Source organism: Leucoraja erinacea, chromosome 8, assembly GCF_028641065.1.
Source record: "Leucoraja erinacea ecotype New England chromosome 8, Leri_hhj_1, whole genome shotgun sequence".
Taxonomy (NCBI): Eukaryota; Metazoa; Chordata; class Chondrichthyes; order Rajiformes; family Rajidae; genus Leucoraja; species Leucoraja erinaceus.
The window spans coordinates 3,550,814-3,573,020 of record NC_073384.1 but is presented as its reverse complement, the minus strand read 5'-3'; the positions used below and the strand labels follow the sequence as shown (position 1 = coordinate 3,573,020).

The following is a 22,207-nucleotide window of genomic DNA, read 5'->3' as shown; positions in this document are numbered from 1 at the left end:
CTTGTTTTTATTACAAATTGGGTCCATTCTTACCTTTTGCTTTCCAGTTTTTCCAGTTCCTCTCGTTGCTGTCTCTCAAACTCAAGCCTAGTAAAAGAAAAATCACATACATTATGCATTCTTCAACTTTTAACATACATTAATATCCACATAAAAGGATTGGCAAAAATAAAATATTTTATTCAAATGAAGCAAAATGCATCATACAAACAACACACAACTACAACATAAGGTAGACAAAAGTGCTGGAGGAACTCAGCGGGTGAGGCAGCATCTATGGAGAGAAGGAAAAGGCGACCTTTCGGGTCGAGAACCTTCTTCAGACCCCTTCTTCTTAGCAACCAACTACAATATAAGCTCAGTACAAATTATAACCATATATGAAATAATAAGGTCAATATAAAAGCTCAGTCTGACAAAGGGTTTCGTCACAGAATGTCACCCATTCCTTCTCTCCAGAAATGCTGCCTGACCCACTGAGTTACTCCAGCATTGTGTCTTTCTTCGGTGTAAACCAGCATCTGTTTCTTTTCATTTTTACATCCTTTTAATCTACCACCGACCAAAATGAAGTTATTAGAGACATAGAAACTGCAGATGCTAGAATCTTGAGCAAACAAAAACATAAAAGGCAAGAGGGGTTTGCGCAAAACCTGAGGAGGGAGTGGATTGATGGAGTTGCAGGTCTTGATTGGAATGAGAGGAAAAAGCTGGAAAAGAGAGGTGGGGTGGGGCAAAGCTTGGCAAGTCATTGACTGAAGCTCTGATTCATGCCTTTCTTAACTCGACCCGAAACGTCACCCATTCCTTCTCTCCAGAGATGCTGCCTGTCCCGCTGAGTTACTCCATCTTTTGTTTTGTCTATCTTCGGTTTAAATCAGCATCTGCAGTTCCTTCCTACCCATTCTCATCAAGCTCAATTAGTTCCCAGAGCATTTACAGCTCAACTTCAATGTTCTTGTTTTAATTTTAGAATCCCTCTACTACCTTGCCCTAGTTATTTTACCTATCACCTGCAAACAGAAGGTACCATTAACTTCTAACCCGCCCATCATCCATCCTTTTTCTCCAGAGATGTTGCTTGATGCGCTGAGTGACTCCAGCAGTTTGTGTCCATCTTTGGTATAAACCGGCATCTGCAGTTCCTTTCTACACCTTTAACTTATACTGGGCCCCTCCACACCATTTCCACTCTCTGGAGGCAACTACACCCTAACCTCCAGTATGATTCCTCAAACCTGCTTTAGCTTTCTTCCAAGGTAGACAAAAATGCTGGAGAAACTCAGCGGGTGAGCAGCATCTATGGAGCGAAGGAAATAGGCAACGTTTTGGGCCGAAACCCTTCTTCAGACGTAATGAGCTTTCTTCCTCATTACTCAAACCTCTTTTTTTCTATTACAAGTTTAATTTTCCTCATTCATTCACTTTCTACCCGGTATCTACCCTATTCTTGTAAAACACCTTGGAAAGTTTATTTGTAAGACAAATCCAAGCTCTGACAAGCAGTGCACGCCAACTGAGACCGCTGTGGTGTTGGCATAATCCCAGGCACATTTCACATCCAAATTAGTGCACTTATCACGTAAAGAAAGGCATTTTGCAAAACAAGCCTGGCATATATTTTTTAGAAAAGTAATTTCATGCAGACATCACAATCAATAAATAGAAGCAGAATTTTTACTACCTTAGACAAATGGGTCCCTTTATAGTGAAAAAACTGTCATGGCAAGTGCAGTGAAAGCAAAAAAGATCAATTAAGAAAAGACACATTTTATCTGTTCAGTTGATTAAAATAAACAAATCCGAAAGTCAACTGAAAAATAACATACAATGAAACTAAATCCTGTCACTATTATTGATTGCAAGTCTAAAATGGAAAAAGTCAAAAATGAAAGGTACATTTGTGAGCTAAATTGAAAAATAAGTTATTAGAAAAGCAGAACCAAAACTGATCCATGATTGCATTGTGCCATCTGCAGGAACCAAGACATCCTCTTTTAAACCTCTATTGTGGTTACATCCCCAATCTATAGCCCAGATATATGTTAGTTCCATGAGTACCTGTATAAGGGCCTGTCTCACTGTACGAGGTAATTCAAGAGTTCTCCCGATTCGAGCTTGTGTAATGTACGTAGCGGGTACGTAGGGGCTCGTACGAGTAAAAAGTAACAATTTTTTTCATCACGAGTATTTTTTTTACTCGTGGACATTTTTCACAGTGTTGAAAAAACGTCACGAGTTTACCGGATTTCCCGAGTACCTACCGTTACTCGTACGAGCCGTTACGTGACATTCACAAGCTCCTACGTACCCGCTACGTACGTTACACAAGCTCGAATCAGGGGAGAACTCGGGAGAAATCTTGAATTGCCTCGTACAGTGGGACAGGCCCTTAATCATGTCTTTTCAGTTTAGTTTGGTTTAAAAATGCGGCGCGGAAACAGGCTGCCCACCGAGTTCGCGCTGACCAGCGATCCCTGCACACCAACACTATCCTACGCACACTAGGGACAATTTACCATATTACCGAAGCCAATTAACCTACAAACCTCTGTACGTCTTTGGAGTGTGGGTGGAAACTGGAGCACTCGGTAAAACCACACACAGTTCACGGGGAGAATGTACAAACTCCGTACAGACAGCACCCATGATCAGGATCGAACATGGGTCTCTGGAGCTGTAAGGCAGCAACTCTACAATTGCACCACAGTGCCACCCAATGTCATCTGTCATACAGACAATAGCCCATTATTTTTACCTCCAACCATTTTACCCCTATATTTTTTTTCCAGAAAATGTTGGATCACTATATTTACTCTCGGTCACAAAGGCTGTGCATTAGCCATTAAATCCATTCCATTACTCAGGCCAAATCAAGCTGTTTGCTGTAGGTGAGTCTCAAACCCATATATTATCCATCACCAAAATGGCCTATTTTTATCATCGTTATTGAAACCCGACCATGTCATCAGATTTTTTATCAACTGATAGTGCTTGATTTATGAACATTTTGCCAATGTCATTGAGACAGGGGTAAGTATCTAGGATTTGCATAGCTATTTGCCACCACAATGAATAACACGCCACTATCCATGCCGAGTAATACATTAAACCAAAATCCCCACCTTGCGTTTCATCCAGCCTTGCCAATTTACAAAATGCTGCTTTAAGAATTCCTAAAAACGTATTTCCTTTATACAGCAATGACTCGGACTCTTTGATAGGCATTATTCAAGTTTCAAACATGCTTCAAAAGTCCTTCATCTATAACTATCTCCCACAGTTATATGTATGCCCACAACCCCTCTCATGCTTCATGACTGCCTTTGCTTCACACTGGCAGCAATGCTTTTCATGTTACCTGGGCTTTAGACCGAGGAATTCCTTCTTTGTAACCTCTCAGAAGCTCATCTTTCCACCATTTAGTTATGTAAAAGTGTATTTTTTTGTGTTTTTTTGGTGTTTTTATGTGGGGGAAGAGGGCACGGTGCGGGGGATACTGTACTTCAGCCGCTTCCTGGTGAGGACGCGACTATTATTCGAGTCGCGTCCTCGCCCCCCCCCCCCTCCCCCCACAGCGGCCTACCTACCTGGATTGGCGCGGCCTTTCCTGCCGGGATCGACCGGAGCTCCAGCAGCGGCGGGACAGCGCTGAAACATCGCGGGGCTGGCGATGCCTTACCGGGGGTCGCCGTCTGGAGCCCGGAGTGCTGGACCTGCTGCACCAACATCATGGAGCTGCGGTTTGCGGAGCTCCCAACGCGGGCGGCGCTGACTAACAACGCGGGGTCCTGTGACTCTGCCCGGCTCGGCCTGCGGACTCAGGAGCTGCAGACTCCGGCAGCGGGAGGCGGCTGATCAGGAGGTCCGGGCCGCTGAGGAGGAAGATGCTCACCGTCGGGGTTCAGCGTCGTCGTTCCACCAGCCCGGCGTGAGGGCCTGAACATCGGGCCACCCGGGGCGGCGACTGCGGGTGCTCGGAAGGCCCCAACCACGGATGAACACGAAGGGGAGGCTGGCTGGACTATGGTGCCTTCCTCACCTTGGTGCCATATATGTTATGTTGTGTCGTGGACTTTCTGTGTTTGTGCTTTTTTTAAAATTTTAATTCAATTTCAAATTTATTTTTAATATGTTTTAGTATTTATTTATTATTTATTTTTATTATTTCTTTGTGATTTTTTTTAATGATACTGCCTGTAAGGGAAATTCATTTCGTTGTCTCAAATTGAGACAATGACAATAAATTTGAATTACAATTACAATTACAATTACAGAGATCATCACAACTAATCTCAGGCCAGATCTGATCTTGTGGTCAACCTGACAGAAGTCCCTGAACATCGTGGAGTTAACTGTGCCTGGGGAGGCTGCAGTTGGTAAAGCGCATGAACGCAAATGTATTCAGACGCATTCAAACTTAGCAGCCGAGGCAGAACAACGCGGCTAGCGTACTCAGGTGCTCACTGTAGAGGTTGTAGAGGGTTTGTAGCCATGTCAACAACCAGACTCCTGAAGGGAATGGGAGTTCGAGGACAGGCCTTCCGGCAAGCTGTCAGAGGCTGCCGAGCGAAGCAGCAACTGGCTGTGGCTTAAGAGAAAGGACTCCAACTGGGCTGCAAAATGACCAGCAAGAGGGGTCAAACGGAGGGGGGCGCACCTGGGACGCCACATGTTGCTGTTGAGCCCTCTGGTGGTGTTGTGGGCCCATCAACGAAACACCAAGGAAGGAGGGTGCCCACCTGATGACCCCAATTAAGTTTTTACCCCTACCGCCACTCAAGATAGTAAGAATAGTAGGGATTGTAATATCTATATTACTAAAATTCTGATCTTGACCACTTCCTGTTGTTCTGTATATTGATTTTAGAAAAAACGCTGCCACTTATGGCTGTGATTTTTGGCCATCTTACTCAGAGTCCCCCTCTGCTGCGCAGGGCAAGAGGATTTTTCCCATCGATGAAAAATAAAAGTTATTAGTGTTTAAAAAATGTTGAGATTCTCTCTCCTGAAGGCCACGCCTCTTTCAGAGGGACTATAAAACCCGGAAGTGTGGAGGTGCCTCAATTAGTCTCTGCAAGATGGGGAAGCGAGAGGTCGTAATTCTCAGTCTGAGCTGTGAATAACACTGAACACATGTCTACTAAACTGTGAGTGGTTTTATTGACCTGTCAGTACCCTTAATGTGGTTTGAAAATATAGTTTGGAAATGCTAAAGCTGTGTTGCCTTTGGTTTGTAAATGCTAAAGCTGTGCTGCCCTTGGTTTAGAAGTGCTAAAGCTGTGTTGCCCAATTAAAGTTGTCTTGCCTAATTAAAGTTGCCATGCTCAATTAAAGTTGCCTCGTCTAATTAAAGTTGCCTTGCCTAATTAAAGTTGCCTCGCCTAATTAAAGTTGCCTCGCCTAATTAAAGTTACCTTGCCTTCTATATAATTAAAAGTCTAATCTTGACCACTTCCTGTTTGTGCTTTATATTGATTTTATTTTAACAATGTTGAGATTCTCCCTCCTGTCAATCACACCATGAAGGCCACGCCCCTTCTGGCGGGAGGGACTATAAAACCCAGAAGTGTTTAGTCCCTGCAAGATGAAGGAGAGAGAGGTTATGGCTTGCTGTCTTGAAATGGTATGAAACTGCACTTGAATTTGGTGGCCTTGCACCCTGCTTGAAATGGAATTTCAAGGAATAGCCGTGAGTCAACTGCCAGCCCAGCAGCCGTGAGCGAGCTGCATGCACAACAGGCTTGAGTGACTGAGCCGTTAGCCTAATAATCCATTCGGATCACAATGTCCATACTAGCCCTCTGGAAACCAGTCCCTTCAGCCCACAACACCCATACTAGCTCTCCAGCAATATTGCGTTGGGGGACCAGCCCTCCCGTATGATGCTGGGACCCGACGGGTCCCACTTAGTCTAGTCAAGTCCTATAAACCCAACTCCACATTCCACCTGCCTCTCCTAGTGACATTTAAAAGGCTTTTCGATATACACATGAACATACAGGGATTGGCAGGGGGAAATGGATCATGTGCAGGCAAAAGAGATTAGTTTAATTTAGCATTACGTTTGGCATGGACATTGTGGGCTGAAGGACCAGTTCACATGCTGTACTGTTATTTCCTGAATGCACATCTAACCAAATATCATGTGTGCTAATACTTCTATTTTGTTTGGTGTCAAATTTTCCTTGGGAACATTATGTTCCTGCAGATATTACACAATGCGAAATGCATTCTGTCAATCTAATTTGGTGCAAATAAATAACAAGAAAATAATCTGGAAGATATCTTTACTTAGCAACTTTAAAACACGAGTAAAGATGATCTCCGGATGCATACTGCACCTCATCCTCCAAAGCTGAAAACTCAAATATTTTATGGGTTCGGATCAAAGCAGAAAAACAAAATCAAAATATTCTCCACATTTAGTTTTCCTAAATAAGAGTTAATAAACATCTCTATTTTACCTGGGGATTTAGCCTGTGGTTTAATGATTGAAATGTGCACTTATTGTGAGTGAAGGCAATCAAATTCCAAGAAAACACGACAAGCTAGTCAAAAATGTAATAATAAATAATGCAGCCTATTTTAAGAAAGCTGTAGTAAGGAAAATTAAACATTGCTAGCTCTTTAACAGGGCTTTTTATGTAAGCAGAAATAAGTAAGATTAAAAAAAACAAAGGTGATTTTAATTAAGATATAATAACTTCAATGCATAATAATGTACAAAACACACAAATCTCTTTCAACAATTATTTTCCAATTAATTTTTGTGCCCCTTTTCACAACAAATTGTAATAAAGATGAATGTACGCATTATGTTGTAATAAAGATGAATAAACATACAACGACAATACAATCACTATTCTAATTTAGTTGTTATATTACTTATTTTGATCATTTTAGAATCAATCCATTGAATTCATTATTTGTTGGTATTTATTTGATGTGCCCATATTCAATTTTTAGCATTGGTGCACGGGTTATTTATTTTCAAAATCATTTACTGTGAATGGAATTGCAGAGAAGAAAACTAAATGGCTCAAATAGCGATTATTTAAGGAACTGACTGATTGGGATGCAGTGGCAGATGTTTAAGGGAATCTTTCAGAGCAGATACATTCTAATCAAAACTACTGCAGAAGTTAAAGATGGACTGAATTGAAATGGAAGATGGGAGCTGGTCAGAAAATCGGGCATAATAGGAAACAGCAAAGTGTAACCAAAAGATTAACAAGGAGGGAGAAAATAGAATGCAAGGAAAAGCTGGTCAGAAATGTTATAATAAGCAGCCCGTAATTGTAAAATATAAAAGCGAGTTGAACCAACAGAAAATGAGTCTGGATAGGCTGGCATGGTGGCGCAGCTGTAGAGTCGCAGTACCCAGATCGGTAGGGTCCGATCCGGGTGCTGCCTGTATGGAGTTTGTACGTTCTTCCCGTGACTGCGTGGGTTTTTCCCAGGATCTCTGGTTTCCTCCCACGCTAGAAAGACGTACAGGTTTGTAAGTTAATTGGCTGCCGTAAAGGTTGTAAATTGTCCCTGGGTGTGCAGGACAGTGCTAGTGTGTATGGGGTGATTGTAGGTCAGCGCGGACTCGGTGTGCCAAAAGACCTGTTTCTGTGCTGTACCTACAAACTAAACAATTAATAAGGCAAGATAAGGAGTTATTATCTAATGATGCAAGTTTTGCATTAGATAATAATATGTAGTTAAAATATAGTAAATAGATCTAATAATTGTTCATTGATGTGGAATTGTGTATAAAAATACGGAGGTGTATATATGTCACATGCGGCATTGGCACAACCATATCAGGAGTATTGTGCAAGTATTGATCTCTTTATTGGTGACACCGGGAGCCCGCGGGTCCCTGCTGGGAGACCGCTTTTCGGGGCTTCCGCAACGGCGACTTCTCCCGCCCGAGTTGCGGGGTTGAGGATGACCTGGAGCGGGGCCTTACATCGCCCGGCGCGGCTTTAAATGGCTGCGGGACTTGTTAGCGCACGCCGGGGCTCCAACACCAAGACCCGGAGAGCGGCCTTGCATCGCCCGGCGCGGCTTTAATGGCCGCAGGACTTATTTACCATCGCCCGCCGGGGGCTTTGACTCTGACATCGGGAGGAGAACGAGTAGTGCAGGGGAGAGATAAGACTTTGCCTTCCATCACAGTGAGGAGGAGATTCACTGTGATGGATGTTCGTGTAAATTGTGTTGTGTCTTGGTTCTTCTTCTTGTTTGTATGACTGCAGAAACCAAATTTCGTTTGAACCTCTGGGTTCAAATGACAACAAATAAATTGTATTGTATTGATGAAAGGGTGTTAATATAGTGGAAGTGGGACAACGGAGGTTTATAAACTAGAATATTGCCAGGATAAACAAGTTGTGTTATGAGGAAAGCTAGAGTTGTATTGGCTGGACCAGAGAGGGGAAAAAAAAATCAGTGGTGATTTGAGTGAAACCGAACATCTGGGAAGTTATGGTTTGTATCTTATTGTGACTGAGCTAAGGATTGAGGGGAATAAATGGGGTGACTACTCCTGCCCCGAGTTTTAGAGTGAGATGGGCTTTTTTTACAAAAATTCAACAGATGCATCCAAGAACTAGTAAGCCTACACTTTTAAAAACATGAATCCCAATTTAATGAGCAGTGCCATTTAGTCTAAGTTTATTTTTCATTAAATTCCTACATGTTTGGGTTGCAACCAACGTGCCGCATTATTACCAACTGATGTGGGATCTCCTTTACTTGTAAAGGTCAAATTTAAAACGACTGAGCCCCAATTAATTCAAAAAAAAAAAAGTAGAATGAGTTCAGCATTTTTTTTGTCAAATAGGGCATGTGATTCGGCCCAATGGGACCAGGGTTTTTTAAAATTGACTTGTTAGAGATTACCAGCCGTGGGAAAACATGACCCTCCAGCACCACCAAGTTAGCAAGCAAAAAAACCAGCGATCCCCGCCAAGTAAACCCTGAACCCTACACAACCCCACATTGGGGACACAATTTTCACAACACACACTAGGGACCAAAGTCCTAGGGACAAACCCCAATTTCGTTTGTGAACTTTCATTTGACAGGGTTACCAAATGGGGACACAATAAAACGGCATTTGTATTGTAATTGAACATTATTACCCCAAGCCAATTAACAGCGCTAACCGGTGGTTTCTTTGGGTTAACATGTACGTGAGTTGGACTGTGGGAGCAAGCCCGGGAGTTGTAACCCCCCAGAGCAGGGGCACGCGGTCAAGGGGAGAACTGCACAAACACCCGTACAGGACAACAGCGCAAGCATACTGTAACAGGACGGGATGGGAGAGAGGAGTTCTCTGGGCGTGGGGCAAGGTAGGTGCAACTCTTTACACGCTGTGGCCACCGTGCTGCCCTATTTGCAGGTAAAACTAAGTGGGATTCGCCATAACCCCAGTTTTTGTCAAACCACAAAGATAACATTTGGGGAAAAAAAAGTTACCACGGGTTGGACGTGCGTTAACGCAAACCAGCAAGATAAAACAGTTACCAATCACCGCAAAGATGCATAAAGGAACATATTTCTTTACATTTACCTGGGTTGTAAAACCGGCATGGGGGACGGGGGGTAGAACAGTTGGAAAAGGACTTTCCAAACAACGATTTTTAGAAAGGTCTGTCTAAGGGAACCACAAAACACTAAAAGGTCGGGACAAAAGCAAATCCACTCTGTCAAAAGTCTACATAAAGGTTTATAGTGATAACAATTTACTTTATTAGCGGATGGGGAGATACACAACCACACAACATCCAACATGATATCTAAAATTACAAAAGGGGTTGGCAAAATGGTCCCCTGTATTACAATTTTCACACAGTTGGGAAAGGGGACGGACTGCAGAATGGCTGGAAAACCTTTATTTTTAAAAAGCTTGGGGCATTTTCCACACAGGGCCATATCATAACCCACTTTTGGAATATTATGCAGGAGGATGAGTACATCTGCATTTTCAGTCTTAACGGTCCCTTACAGCGCAGATCAGAAACAAAAAATTTTGCTGGGAAGTAACAGCAAACCCTTTCTGCAAGGGTCTCAGGGAAGGGTACCGGCCCCGGAACCCAAACATCGCCCCATTTTCCCTTGTTTCTGATTCCAGGAGATTGGCTTTGGCTTTTGCCCGACTTAAGTACACTCCAAAAAGCATTGTTTGGTCTGTCTTTGATTGGTAACCCAGGAATTCTGCCAAATTCCTTCCTAACCACCCTTATAGGGGGGGGGGGCCCCCACTTTGGTCTCTGTTCCAAACTGAGGAATTATCTCGTCATCGCCCCGACAAACCAGCATTGATTGTTCTGAACACAATGGCAGGGCACACCCGTTGGGTTAAATTTGGAAACGAGACATAGGTGGAAGAGGCCAGGGGGAAAGTTTCAAACCAACCACACCACAGAATACGATGAACACGTGGGACCCGACCAAAAGGTTTTGTGGGTTTACTGGAATTTTGTTCTACGTGATTGCCTTACTATTAAATACACCGACATTTGATTAACCCAGAACGAAAGTGATTCCCGGCTTTCCTAACACTAATGTGAAGAAACAACAGCAGAATAAGAACACTGCAAATTCCGGATTAACAGAAGCCAACGTAACCACGAATCACTTGCAAGATCACATACCTAATATGAATCCGCAGTTTCCAGCGGGAACCGACATCCCCTACTTTTTATGCAACCAAGCGCTCGGCATTTTTGCTCAAGCTACTCCCCCTACAATGTTCTGGCCTTAATCCGATGCCTGGACTGATCCACTCATCTGCTCCTGTCCCTTCCCCCATCACCCTCCTCCGCACTCTGCCGCCTCCAAACCTGCAACCACCTCTGCTCTGTACATTTCCTAGAGCGTGTCTTCGCTCTACTTCCAACTTCAGACACGGACCCCACAAATATGCGTAAAAGTCCGTCCAAACCAACCGCAGTGTGGAACACCCATACTTTCCCCAAGCTGCACCCCGTATAATTGAAGCTTGCCCACCCCCCCGATAATCTGTTCGAATGTGGTACAAACCCAGAGTTGCACTTTTTTTATAACCAGTGACGAGCTCAAATTGCCCACACACGATAACTTAGCCACATCAGTGGCTTGATAAATTCCATACGAATCATTATACCTGAGGTCAACGAGTAGACCTGAACCATAGCCTTACACTGCAAACGTCTACCTTGCCCTCACCAGTTGTTTCTCAAACCGATCTCATTATATACCCCACCCCCGTCCACTCACTCTTCTTTCCTCCTTATACTTTCCTTCCATTACCCACCATCTTCATATCCCCCCACTCATATTTTGTTCCATTTGTTTTCTTATCTGCGTCGTTGTAATCTGCCAAAATCACATGCGCTTCCCCCCCACCCATATACCCCCCCCCCTCCCCGCGCCCTCTTACTGTTGACCCGCCCTCAAGGTTTCGAGGTGCTCAAAGACAAGGAAGGGCATGCTGCGGCACTGCAACAAGTTGTCCAGTAGCTTCGGTGATTACTCCATCACAAGAAAAGCAGTACAAATTAAAACCATGTTAAGCAGGAACAATATAGAGGATGCTTAGCACTTCGCACGCCTATATTGGTCTGTTTAGGGGATGAGGTTGCTCTTGTTTTAGAAAGGGGGTTTCCTAAACCTGAGTAACACTTCCGTGTCCTATGCGGGCGTCCACAAAGATTAAACAGCATTCAACCTTGGGACATATAAACCAGAACCAGATAGTTCTCCCCAGCAGTTTGACAGTCATCCTATAAGATGAAAGAAAAATCGTAATTAGAAGATTAAAGAGTGCATTCACAAGGCTGCGAGCTTTAAAGGCCAGATACATTACACCCCTACAACAGGAGTAGTGTAGGGTAGGGCACAAGTGGGGAGCGCAGCGCACACAATCACACGCACATAAGACCTCGCCTGGGCCACTAGACACAGGCGGAGGCATTATACGACGTGTCACATCCTACACACACCAGGGCCATTTAAATAAGCACAATTAACCGACAAACTGCACGGGCGCTCCGGCCGAGCAAACCCCACCGCGGTCACAGGGAACAGACAAAACTCCGCACTAGACAGCTCCCATAGGCAGGATCGAAATCGGACTTCACCAAGTGCTGGTTAAGCACTGTTACCGGGATCACAACAATGCCCCAACAAAACTACTTGATGCTCATTCACAAAAACAGAATGTGCCACAGAAAGGTATGATTGAATAACAAATTTCATCAAGTTGTGCAATGAGAGGCTGAGTTTTAAGGTCGATTACACATTTCAGCAAGATACTATTTATATTAAATATCAACCCGCTGCTCCTTAAATTCCCCATCTATTACAATGGCAAGCACTAAAGCTCAGATGAATTATATGACCGTAAAATTGTTGAAACTAAATATGTCTGTTAATTGCACGTATTAAATTACAGAAGTACTTTTCAACTCCTCAAGTAGCATAAAAATATTTCAGAATACTGGTACAAGCATTTCCTCATTAGTGTTTAAACTGGGTCGACAATCCTATAAATCTAATAAAATTTCATCCCGTGTTTTCCATCTAATTTACATCACTTGATAATTAAAGCGTAGAGTTTTGATTTTATCTGGGGCATTGTGGCTATGCTGAGGTAGAAAGAAAATCTCATCAATTTTGTTAATATTTGAAAAGCAGGTAGATAATATAGAGAATTATGAATCCTCTGAATAACATATTGCTCCTGGGTGTAATGAAAAGACCCCAACGGTTCTTAAAAGGCAAAAAACACTTGACCTTGTCCACTTGGCCCTCACACCTTACTACAAAACTGAAATTAAACAAAAGATAACAAATGAATTTGCATGCATCCAAATTGCTTTTTATTTGTTAGTGTATAAATGCTAGTTCAGAGCAGGATTTAATAAAAGGCAACGATAGCATTTAAAAGTAAAAATTGAGGGCAAACATTGATTAAATATTTGGCTTGTGCTGAAAATGATTATAAGTTTGCGATATTTACTACACCAATTGTGTGCATAAACATTTTTTTTTAAATGCCAAAAATCATCCAAACACTGGAAAAGCTGGAGTAACTCAGCGGGTTCAGCGGGAGACACTTCTTCAGACTTCAGTCCTCAGTCTGAAGAAGGGCGTTGACCAAAATGTCAACCATTCCTTCTCTCCAGAGATGCTGCCTGTCCCGCTGAGTTAGTCCAGCTTTGTGTCCATCTTCGGTTTAAACCAGCATCTGGAGTCCCTTCCTAGACATGACTGAGTACTTTTGCAATTCTTGTTAGCACCATAGACGTGGCAACTCTGTGTACTTTGTGTATTGTATGCAAAACAAAACATTTCACGTACCTAGGTAAAGTATCATTGATAGTCATTAATTTAGTCATTAAAGTAAACATTCCTTAAAGTCCTGTTACCTTGGTTTAATTTAGTAGGTTCTTTAATAGGATTCCCATTGACAGAGCACTGTGCATCGTTCAGTGGTATTACAGTCACTCTGTTATTCAGGTTTTCAAAGATGCAGTGTTCACTTTCTAAATCAAGGCCATGGAGAACTGCAAGACAAATTGGTAAACACAACCATGATTACGAGTGAATAACAATCTGCTTTTTCAGCATACATCTCAAGTCACTCTCAGACCACTTAACTCTGAATATATAGCTAGCCAAGATGTGATTATTTCTGAAAACCATTTAAAAATGTTCTCCAACTACAAGCATGATCCTTAATAAAATGACCGTAAATGACGCAGACTTTAAGGAAAGCCAATCCCAAAGGTACAATTTCAAAAGCTGAAACGTGGCTGCATAATAGGAGTAAGCCTTTCATGCGATTTCTTGGCAGCAATATTTAAACATGCAATTAGGCTTCAACACATAGAAAATGTGACGGAAATATGCTGAATAACAATAATTTATATTATCATGGCAATTTTAATAAAGCTACTAGTTGTATCCTAGTGTTTTTACAGGGAAAATGTAAATGGCAAACAAAATGAAAAACGAGGGGTAACGAGAGGCTTGTTTTTTCATTATTCATTTTCAGGCAATGCATATCAGTGGCAAGGCAAGGATTCTATTGCCCAGTAGACACAAAATGCTGGAGTAACTCAGCGGGTCAGGCAGCATCTCTGGAGAGAAGGAATGGGTGACGTTTCGGGTCGAGACCCTTCTTCAGACTGAGAGTCCGGGGAGAGGAAAACTAGAGGTATAAAAAGGTAAGGAACAAATCAGAGCCGGCACCGATGATCCAGGAAAGGTGGAGCCCACAATGGTCGATTGTTGGCTGTGGAAGAGGGGATAACGAAAGGATGCCCATCCCTGTAAAGCAAAAATTCCATTGTTCCCAGTGCAAAAGACAATTAAATATTCATGATTCTTAAATGGCTGGAGGTGTTGATCATCTCCTTGTGGAACTATTTTATTTCAATCCTGTTAAAGATATTCCCACTGGAGTCAGACAAAAGGACAGTAGTAGTTTCCTAATCAGGTTAGAAATCCGAACAGGAATCTTGGAGATTGTTCCCATGTACCATCGACAATAGACATTAGGCAACGGGTGCAGGAGTAGGCCATTTCAGCCCTTCAACCCAGCAACACTATTCACTGTGATCGTGGCTGATCATCCACATTCATTACCCTGTTCCTGCCTTCTCAACATATCTCCTGACTCCGCTATCTTTAAGTGCTGTATCTAATTCTCTCTTGAAAGTATCCAGAGAATTGACCTCCACTGCCTTCCGAGGCAGAGAATTCCACACTCACAACTCTCTGGGAGAAAAAGTTTTTCCTCGTCTCCGTTATAAATGGCCGACCCCTTATTCTTAAAGTGTGGGCCCTGGTTCTGGACTCCCCCAACATCGGGAACATGTCTCCAGGTTGTCCAATCCCTTAACAATCTTATATGTTTCAAAAAGATCCCCTCTCGTCTTTCTAAATTCCAGAGTGTACAAGCCCAGCATTGCTGTTGGGAATTGCCTTGGTGAGTAACTACAGTAAAATCTTGAAAGGACCATTTAGTGTGGAGAAAAGGATGGCAAACAATGCAAGATACTTTCACCTAGATGATGTTGACTTCCTTGTGTGTTGTTAGATCTGCTCCCAAATCAGGAATGCAACTGACTTGTGGTTTGTAGATGACAGAAGGGTTTTGGTTAAGTCAGGTGGCAAATCTTTTGAGATATTTTAAAGGAGGTCATAAATTAGCAAGACCGAAGATCATATTTTTTAATCATCCTAATATAGTGCTTCTTCAAACAAGACTGGCAAATGGAAATACAGAGAATGACAGAAAGTGCAGGAGTAACTCAGTGTGTCCGGCATCATCTCTGGAGAACAGGGATATGTGACATTTTGGGTCGGGACCCCATTTCAGGTCGATTGTGATGGTGGGAGGTGGGAGAAACTGGAAGACAAATGCAGGCGTACTTGTATCCACTAACAACAAAAATTGTAGGTGGACAAAAGCGAGGGGTTGTTTTGATGGGCAGATGGTTGGATAAAGGCCAGAGATGAAAAGACAGAACGTGCTATATTTAAGAGGGAGTTGGATGTGGCCCTTGTGGCTAAAGGGATCAGGTGGTATGGAGAGAACGTACAGGATACAGAGTTGGATGATCAGCCATGATCATATTGAATGGCGGTGCAGGCTCAAAGGGCCGAATGGCCTACTCCTGCACCTATTTTCTATGTTTCTATGTGTGAGATAAGGATAGAAGAAATGCAAATTGTGAAGCCAGGAGAAGGAATACAGGTGGAAAGGGAGGAAGAGGAGAGAAATGGGGGCACGTCAAGGTGAGGCACGGAGGAGAAAAAGGAGGGGGGGGGGGGGTGGATGGTGTCATCTGGGCTTTGAGATGCTGCATACAGGCATTCAAGGAGAGGGGAATAACGATGAAGATTAGGTCGTAGAGGATGAATTCTTAGTGATCTCTGAGTTATGTTGGAATGCCAGGTATCAAAGAGGAATAGATTAACTAACCAATATCTTGCTCGGTAGCAGCATCTTCTCGTCCAACATATGTCTTGCCCTCCTGTTAAGGAAAATAATACGTGTTTACAAGGTGGAAGCAAAATGGAAAGACAACAGCTGAGAAAGAAACTATATCAAAGTAAATGGCCGAAGTGACTATCATTCCAAATTGCGCGATTTGGTGTTATCTTTCATTTAAAATATAACAACATCAAACTTAGCGGAAACATTTACAATAGACACTTACTTTGAACCATCAAATTACTAATTTAACTGGCTATGTTACTCAATCCTAGTCATACTTTATAATAAATGTTGACAACTATAAAATGAAAATGTGTTATCAACAACTTAAGAAGCCTTTGTGCAGGTGAAGGAAATGCTGTATGTTTCAACGAACAGATAAATAAATACTGTACAATATTTAATGACATTAGATGCATTTTGTATTATTCATGCCAGTTGTCCCTTCCATTTCCTTGGATAATTGAGCGCTGACTGCACATGAAATTCTTTTCTGGCTCTGCACTTCAAATCATTGAAACTTATGTTCACACATTTTGCCACCAGAAATTGATGAATCCTTATTGCTTTTCAGTATGAAACTACTTTCTTGATTAAATCTCAGTTTTTGAAAAAGTCATTTGTTCTAAGAGTTTTGGGGTGCCAACCTCACAGAAATCTGGTGACATTTCTCTGTGCAACAATTTAAATTTATATTACAGCAAAGAAAAGTGATTTATAATTTTCAGACAAGTTCCAAATAGGATTTTCTGGGTTACAAAAGTCATCATTACCTTGAGATGATACAAAATAATGCCTGTACTAAGTAAGTCATCGTCAATACCGATCAAATGAGGTAATTCGGAATCCAAAACTACACCAATTCCTTCTTTTCGAAGAGCTAAAGTTTCTTCCTAAAACAAGAACAGATAGCAGACAATTATCACCTTTAAAACATTTATTTAATAGAAATATATTTGTCACAAACAAGAGAATGCAGGAACATGATAAATAGTAGCAGGGTGAGCCATTGGGCCTTTCAAACTTGCTTTCCATAATCATCATGCTCGACTTCAACTTTTTACTTCTACCCTTTCCCTTGATTTCTTTAACATCCACAGAAATCAGTGAAAGAACACAATGACCATGCCACCACCACGGACCCGAGATAGAGAATTCCAAAGATTCATCACCTTCTGATGTGAGGAATTTGAACTCATCTCCGTTCTAAAGTTCCCACATTAAGAACCTCTGCCCATTTTCTCCTTGGCCAGGAGAAACAACTGCATCAAACCTTAATACATTACAAAAAGTTGCATTACCCAGTTAAGGTGTTCCATTTGTATTATATCTGATTAACAGCAAAATCTTTTAAGTTGCGGCTCATATTTCACATTGATAAAACAAATTGGGCAAGAACTTAGAGAAACAAGGAACTGCAGATGTTGGAATCTTGAGCAAAACATAACACAACACGCTGGAGGAAGTCAGTGGGTCACTCAGCATCTGGGGAGAGAATGGTCAAGCAATGTTTTGGGTCAGGACCTTTTTTCAGACTTGTTCGAACTTAACAGATAAATTATATGACAATTGGAAAGAAGGCAGACTTGGGGCACAATGTCAGCCATGATCTTACTTAATGGGGAATGGGGTTTCAGGGCAATTTGGCCTCTTCCTGCTTCTTTTGCTAACGTTCTGTCATTAGCACAGCAACACGTTGATGTTTCAGACAAAACATAAAGATGATTTTGCCAAAGGAAGTGGGCCAGAAACATTAAGAAAAGTGTCACCACTCTTTCAGCAAGTAGTTTGATTGATTGGTGCAAATGCCGTTATAATGAATATTCACCCGGTATCATTCTATAATCAACAGGATACATGCAGCAACTGATTATGATTACTTTTACACAATCTTATACTTCCTGCAACATCTGATAATAAGAAGCACAAAAAACGTGACAACTCTTTCTCCTTCAAATCAGTAATCAAAGAATTAATGATCGAAACAATCAATAAAGATACACACATTTGAAATAAAAATAAGGACATTTTAATGTTGAGCAGTTGGAGAAATGCTGAATTAAGGATATAACTGGGCAAATCAGTGTACTATCGCAACTCAGAAAAACTCTTTAAAAGAACATTGAAGATGGCTGTGGGTATTAAGATTCTCCTCCTGCAAGGCTCAAGGTCACGGCATCTGCTTCATCTTGCCCACGCATTATCTTGTAAATCAATTCAACATTAGCTCCATAACTGTGAATAATAACTTGAACCATGTTATTGGGATATCTTCCACTTGCAAAATGTTGTAAAGATGCAGACATTAAATATGAATGCATCACGCACGCACGAGTGGGTGTGCGTTTAGTTTAGAGATACAGCGCGGGGAAACAGTGCAGCCCACCGAGTCCGCGCCGATCAGCGATCCCCGTACACTAGCACTATCCTACACACTAGGGACGATTTACAATTTTTACCGAAGCCAATTAACCTATAAACCTGTACGTCTTGGAAATGTTGGAGGAAACTGGCGCACCCGGGGAAAACCCACGTGGTCACGGGGAGAACGTACAAACTCCCTACAGACAGCACCCGCAGTCAGGACCGAATCTGGGTCTATGGCACTTTAAGGTAGCAACTCTACCACTGTGCCACCATACCACTAAGGGTGCATATGGACAAGACCTTTCAGAAAAAAGAGTGGAAAGATATCTACATTAGCTTAGTCAATGCAAGTGAAAATGGCTCAAACAGATAGTGTGACCTCTTTCAGGGTCAAATGTTTTATCTTTGATTAAAGGCAAGAGGGTTTATGAAAATTAATATTCCAAACCAGAACACAATTCAAAAACTATGTAGGCATATAGTTACTACACAAATCGTTATAAATTTAACACACCTCCAAGATATTTAATTGTTTACATAATAATAGCAATTATTCTCTATTCTCAGCTAAATACTGAACATGTACAGCAGCCAACTTGGAATTAGCAGCGCAATCAAACATTATTATCTGTGAATGACTGCGCGGTGCATCAATTTGAAATCACTGAATGTCAAAATAAACGCAAATTCTAATTCATTATGGCTCTTTCTGCTGACAGCTGATCGACGTCAAACAGAAGTGTTAATTAATCATATACTTTCAAAGGAAATAATCAATTGTATCTTGTATCCTTGATTTTAGATCTTGAGTACATTCTGTGCTGGGCTGTAAACAAGTCAAACTCTGACTCAAACCACTGATTACTAACGTTTACCGAGGTACACGTGTACAAAATGCTTTTGTTGCGTGAAAACCAGTCAGCAGAAAGACAATACATGATTACAATCGAGCAGGCATTTATCGTATAGATATATGATAAGTGTAAATCAAGTTTAGTGCAATAGGTAAAGCCAGCAATTTACTGATCCCAGCATTAGTCTTGTACAGCTTACCAATGAGGTAGAATACTAGTTCAGCACCTCTCTCTGGTTGTCCTGGGATAATTCAGTTGCCTAATAACAGCCGGGAAGAAACTGCCCCTCAATCTGGAGGCGTAAACTTTTCACACTTCTTTTGGGAGATGGGACCAAGAAGGAGTGGCCATCATTGCGAATGCCTGTCCTCGATTATGTTGAAATGGATTGCCGAGGCGTTCAGCTAGTACAAATGACAGAATCGTATAGTAGGGAGATGTTGGTTTTGTGTAATGGTCTTGGACTGCATCCTGTGCCCGCTGCATTTATTGCGGTCTTGGATAAAAAACTGGTTCCCGAGAAAATGGGTTTCTATGGTGATCATCCTCCTTTGCATCATTTAGTGGCTTTACTTGTCCAGCACTGTTCTTGACAGATTTGGCTAGATGCTGGGCCTCTTGATCTGATAAGGTTTTGATTAGCTTGATCTAATGCATGCTGGTTTTGTTGTTTAGCACACAAATAGTCCTGTATTGCAGCATTAAAATGCTGAAATCCTATATTTTTAGTGGTGCTGCTCCCAGCAATTCATTCTGCAATTTCACGGCTCCAGAGTCCATTCCTGGCTTGATTATAGTAGTTGTCGCAGGAATATGTCAAGCTATGGAGCTTCCAAAAATCACAAATAATGAAGTAATATAACAAGAAAGCTACGGGTTACAAAACAAATTCTGTTTTTTTAGTAATGTAAAATATTAATGTGTTGGTTTTCGAAAAAAAAAGCATTGCCATAAGGAATAGGAGGAGAATTAGGCCATTCGGCCCATCAAGTCTACTCCACCATTCAATTATGACTGATCTATCTCTCCCTCCTAACCCCATTCTCCTGCCTTTTCTCCATAACCTCTGACACCGTACTAATCAAAAATCTATCTATCTCTGCCTTAAAAATCACTTAAATCTACCTTAAAATATCAATGGATATTAAAGTTTTCTAATTGAGTCGATTTTTTTTAAACACACACCTCGAAATACCTGTGTTCTGCCACCACAGTCATCCATGTTTCATCAATCAATCAATCAAATTAATTTTGTTTAAGAGGGAACTGCAGATGCTGGAGAATCGAAGGTTACACAAAAAGCTGGAGAAACTCAGCGGGTGCAGCAGCATCTATGGAGCGAAGGAAATAGGCAACGTTTCGAAAAAAAAAACCCTTCTTCAGACTGATAGGGGAAGGGGGTGGCCATTCGGGGGACAAGTCTAACCAGGGAAAAGGACTGATCTAGCCCGAATTCTGGGGCCTTTTCTCCAGGAGACAGCACCGGGGCTGAAAAATCTAGGGGAGGAGACAGCGGACTTAAATCTACTTAAAATATCAATGGATAGAAGTTTTCGATCGATTTTTTCATAAACACCCTCGGATACCAGTGTTCTGCCCAAACGGAGTCATGAGGTGCAAATCAATCAATGAATTTTATTTGTATAGCACATTTAAAAACAACTCGCGTTGACCAAAGTGCTGTACATCAGTTCAGGTACTAATGTGCTGCATACAATGGTGCACAGACCTAACAATACATACATAAACCCTTTACATTCATGCAATACTTGAGCAAATTAAAATGGTTGTCTTTTATTAAAATATCTTATTTTACATTAACAGAATGTAACAGAATGGACGCAACAGAAATGAACCAAATTCAAGTTGCGTTCTCATCATTAATTGTCACTGATGTTCTTTATTGGAGGTGACAGCATTGGTAATGAGAAACAAATTGACAAGTCAAGGTTTTAGCCCATGTTAATTGACACTGCCACAGAAAGTTCACAAACATCAAGGCGTAAATTAGAAGAATATGAGGTCACCATCAAGCAGCTGACTCCATGGACCATTAGATAAGACTCTATTAATGAACATGTTAATGCAGCTGGAATACATTAGTTTCAGTGTGTTATCAAAGCGTACTATTGCATAAATATCATGCTGTAAGCATATTAAAATAATCAGACTTCTAATTGAAGAGGAAGTAAGGTGGCGAGGGTCAGTAGAGAACGTCTTGGGCATGGGCTCGGAATTGCTACCCCATGAACAGAACCACTATTATACAAATGACAGTGCCATGATCTGATCAAACAACATCTTTTTTCAGAAGCCCAGGAGAGGGTGGAGACCACAAAAACAAATCAATGGGAAAGCTATTTGTAAATAAATCAGCAGTACTGCCTTGGGGGTGGGATAATGTTTTACAATGGTACCTTGAGTAGTGCTGCCAGGAGGCCAGCGCTAATTATCAATTGGAATTCTCTGCCACAGAAGGTGGTTGAGGCCAGTTCATTGGCTATATTTAAGAGGGAGTTAGATGTGGCCCTTGTGGCTAAAGGGATCAGGGGGTATGGAGAGAAGGCAGGTACAGGATACTGAGTTGGATGATCAGCCATGATCATATTGAATGGCGGTGCAGGCTCGAAGGGCCAAATGGCCTACTCCTGCCCCTATTTTCTATGATTCTATGTTAAGAAGGGTCAATGCAACATTGAAGCAAGATAGCGCCAAAGTCAGGCGATTCTTTGCGTGCTGGTCCCATAAGTGGATCTGCTATCATTACAATTGCTCCACTCTTTAAATCTTTATTTCAACACCAGCATTCTTTAATCAGACTTTATCTTGCACTAAACATTATACCCTTTATCCTGCATCTGTACACTGTAGACGGTTTGATAGTAATCATGTATCGTCTTTTCACTGACTGGATAGCAGGCAACAAAAAGCTTTTCACTCTACCTCAGTGCACGTGACAATAAACTAAACTAATATTTAGAACAAGATGCATTAC

The 22,207-nt window shown here is 41.7% G+C and overlaps 1 protein-coding gene across 1 annotated transcript in view; it reads right to left on the bottom strand.

Annotated features, from left to right (window-relative positions):
• The window catches only part of kif16ba (kinesin family member 16Ba), a 123,672-nt gene that overhangs the window by 48,347 nt on the left and 53,118 nt on the right, over positions 1 to 22,207 (bottom strand). The window contains exons 13-18 of the mRNA XM_055638839.1: positions 16,765 to 16,884; positions 15,977 to 16,028; positions 13,393 to 13,550; positions 11,711 to 11,765; positions 4,511 to 4,616; positions 34 to 120 (exon numbers count right to left, since the gene is read on the bottom strand). Coding sequence (XP_055494814.1) covers positions 34 to 120; positions 4,511 to 4,616; positions 11,711 to 11,765; positions 13,393 to 13,550; positions 15,977 to 16,028; positions 16,765 to 16,884 — 578 coding nt within the window. The remainder of the gene's footprint in view (positions 1 to 33; positions 121 to 4,510; positions 4,617 to 11,710; positions 11,766 to 13,392; positions 13,551 to 15,976; positions 16,029 to 16,764; positions 16,885 to 22,207) is intronic.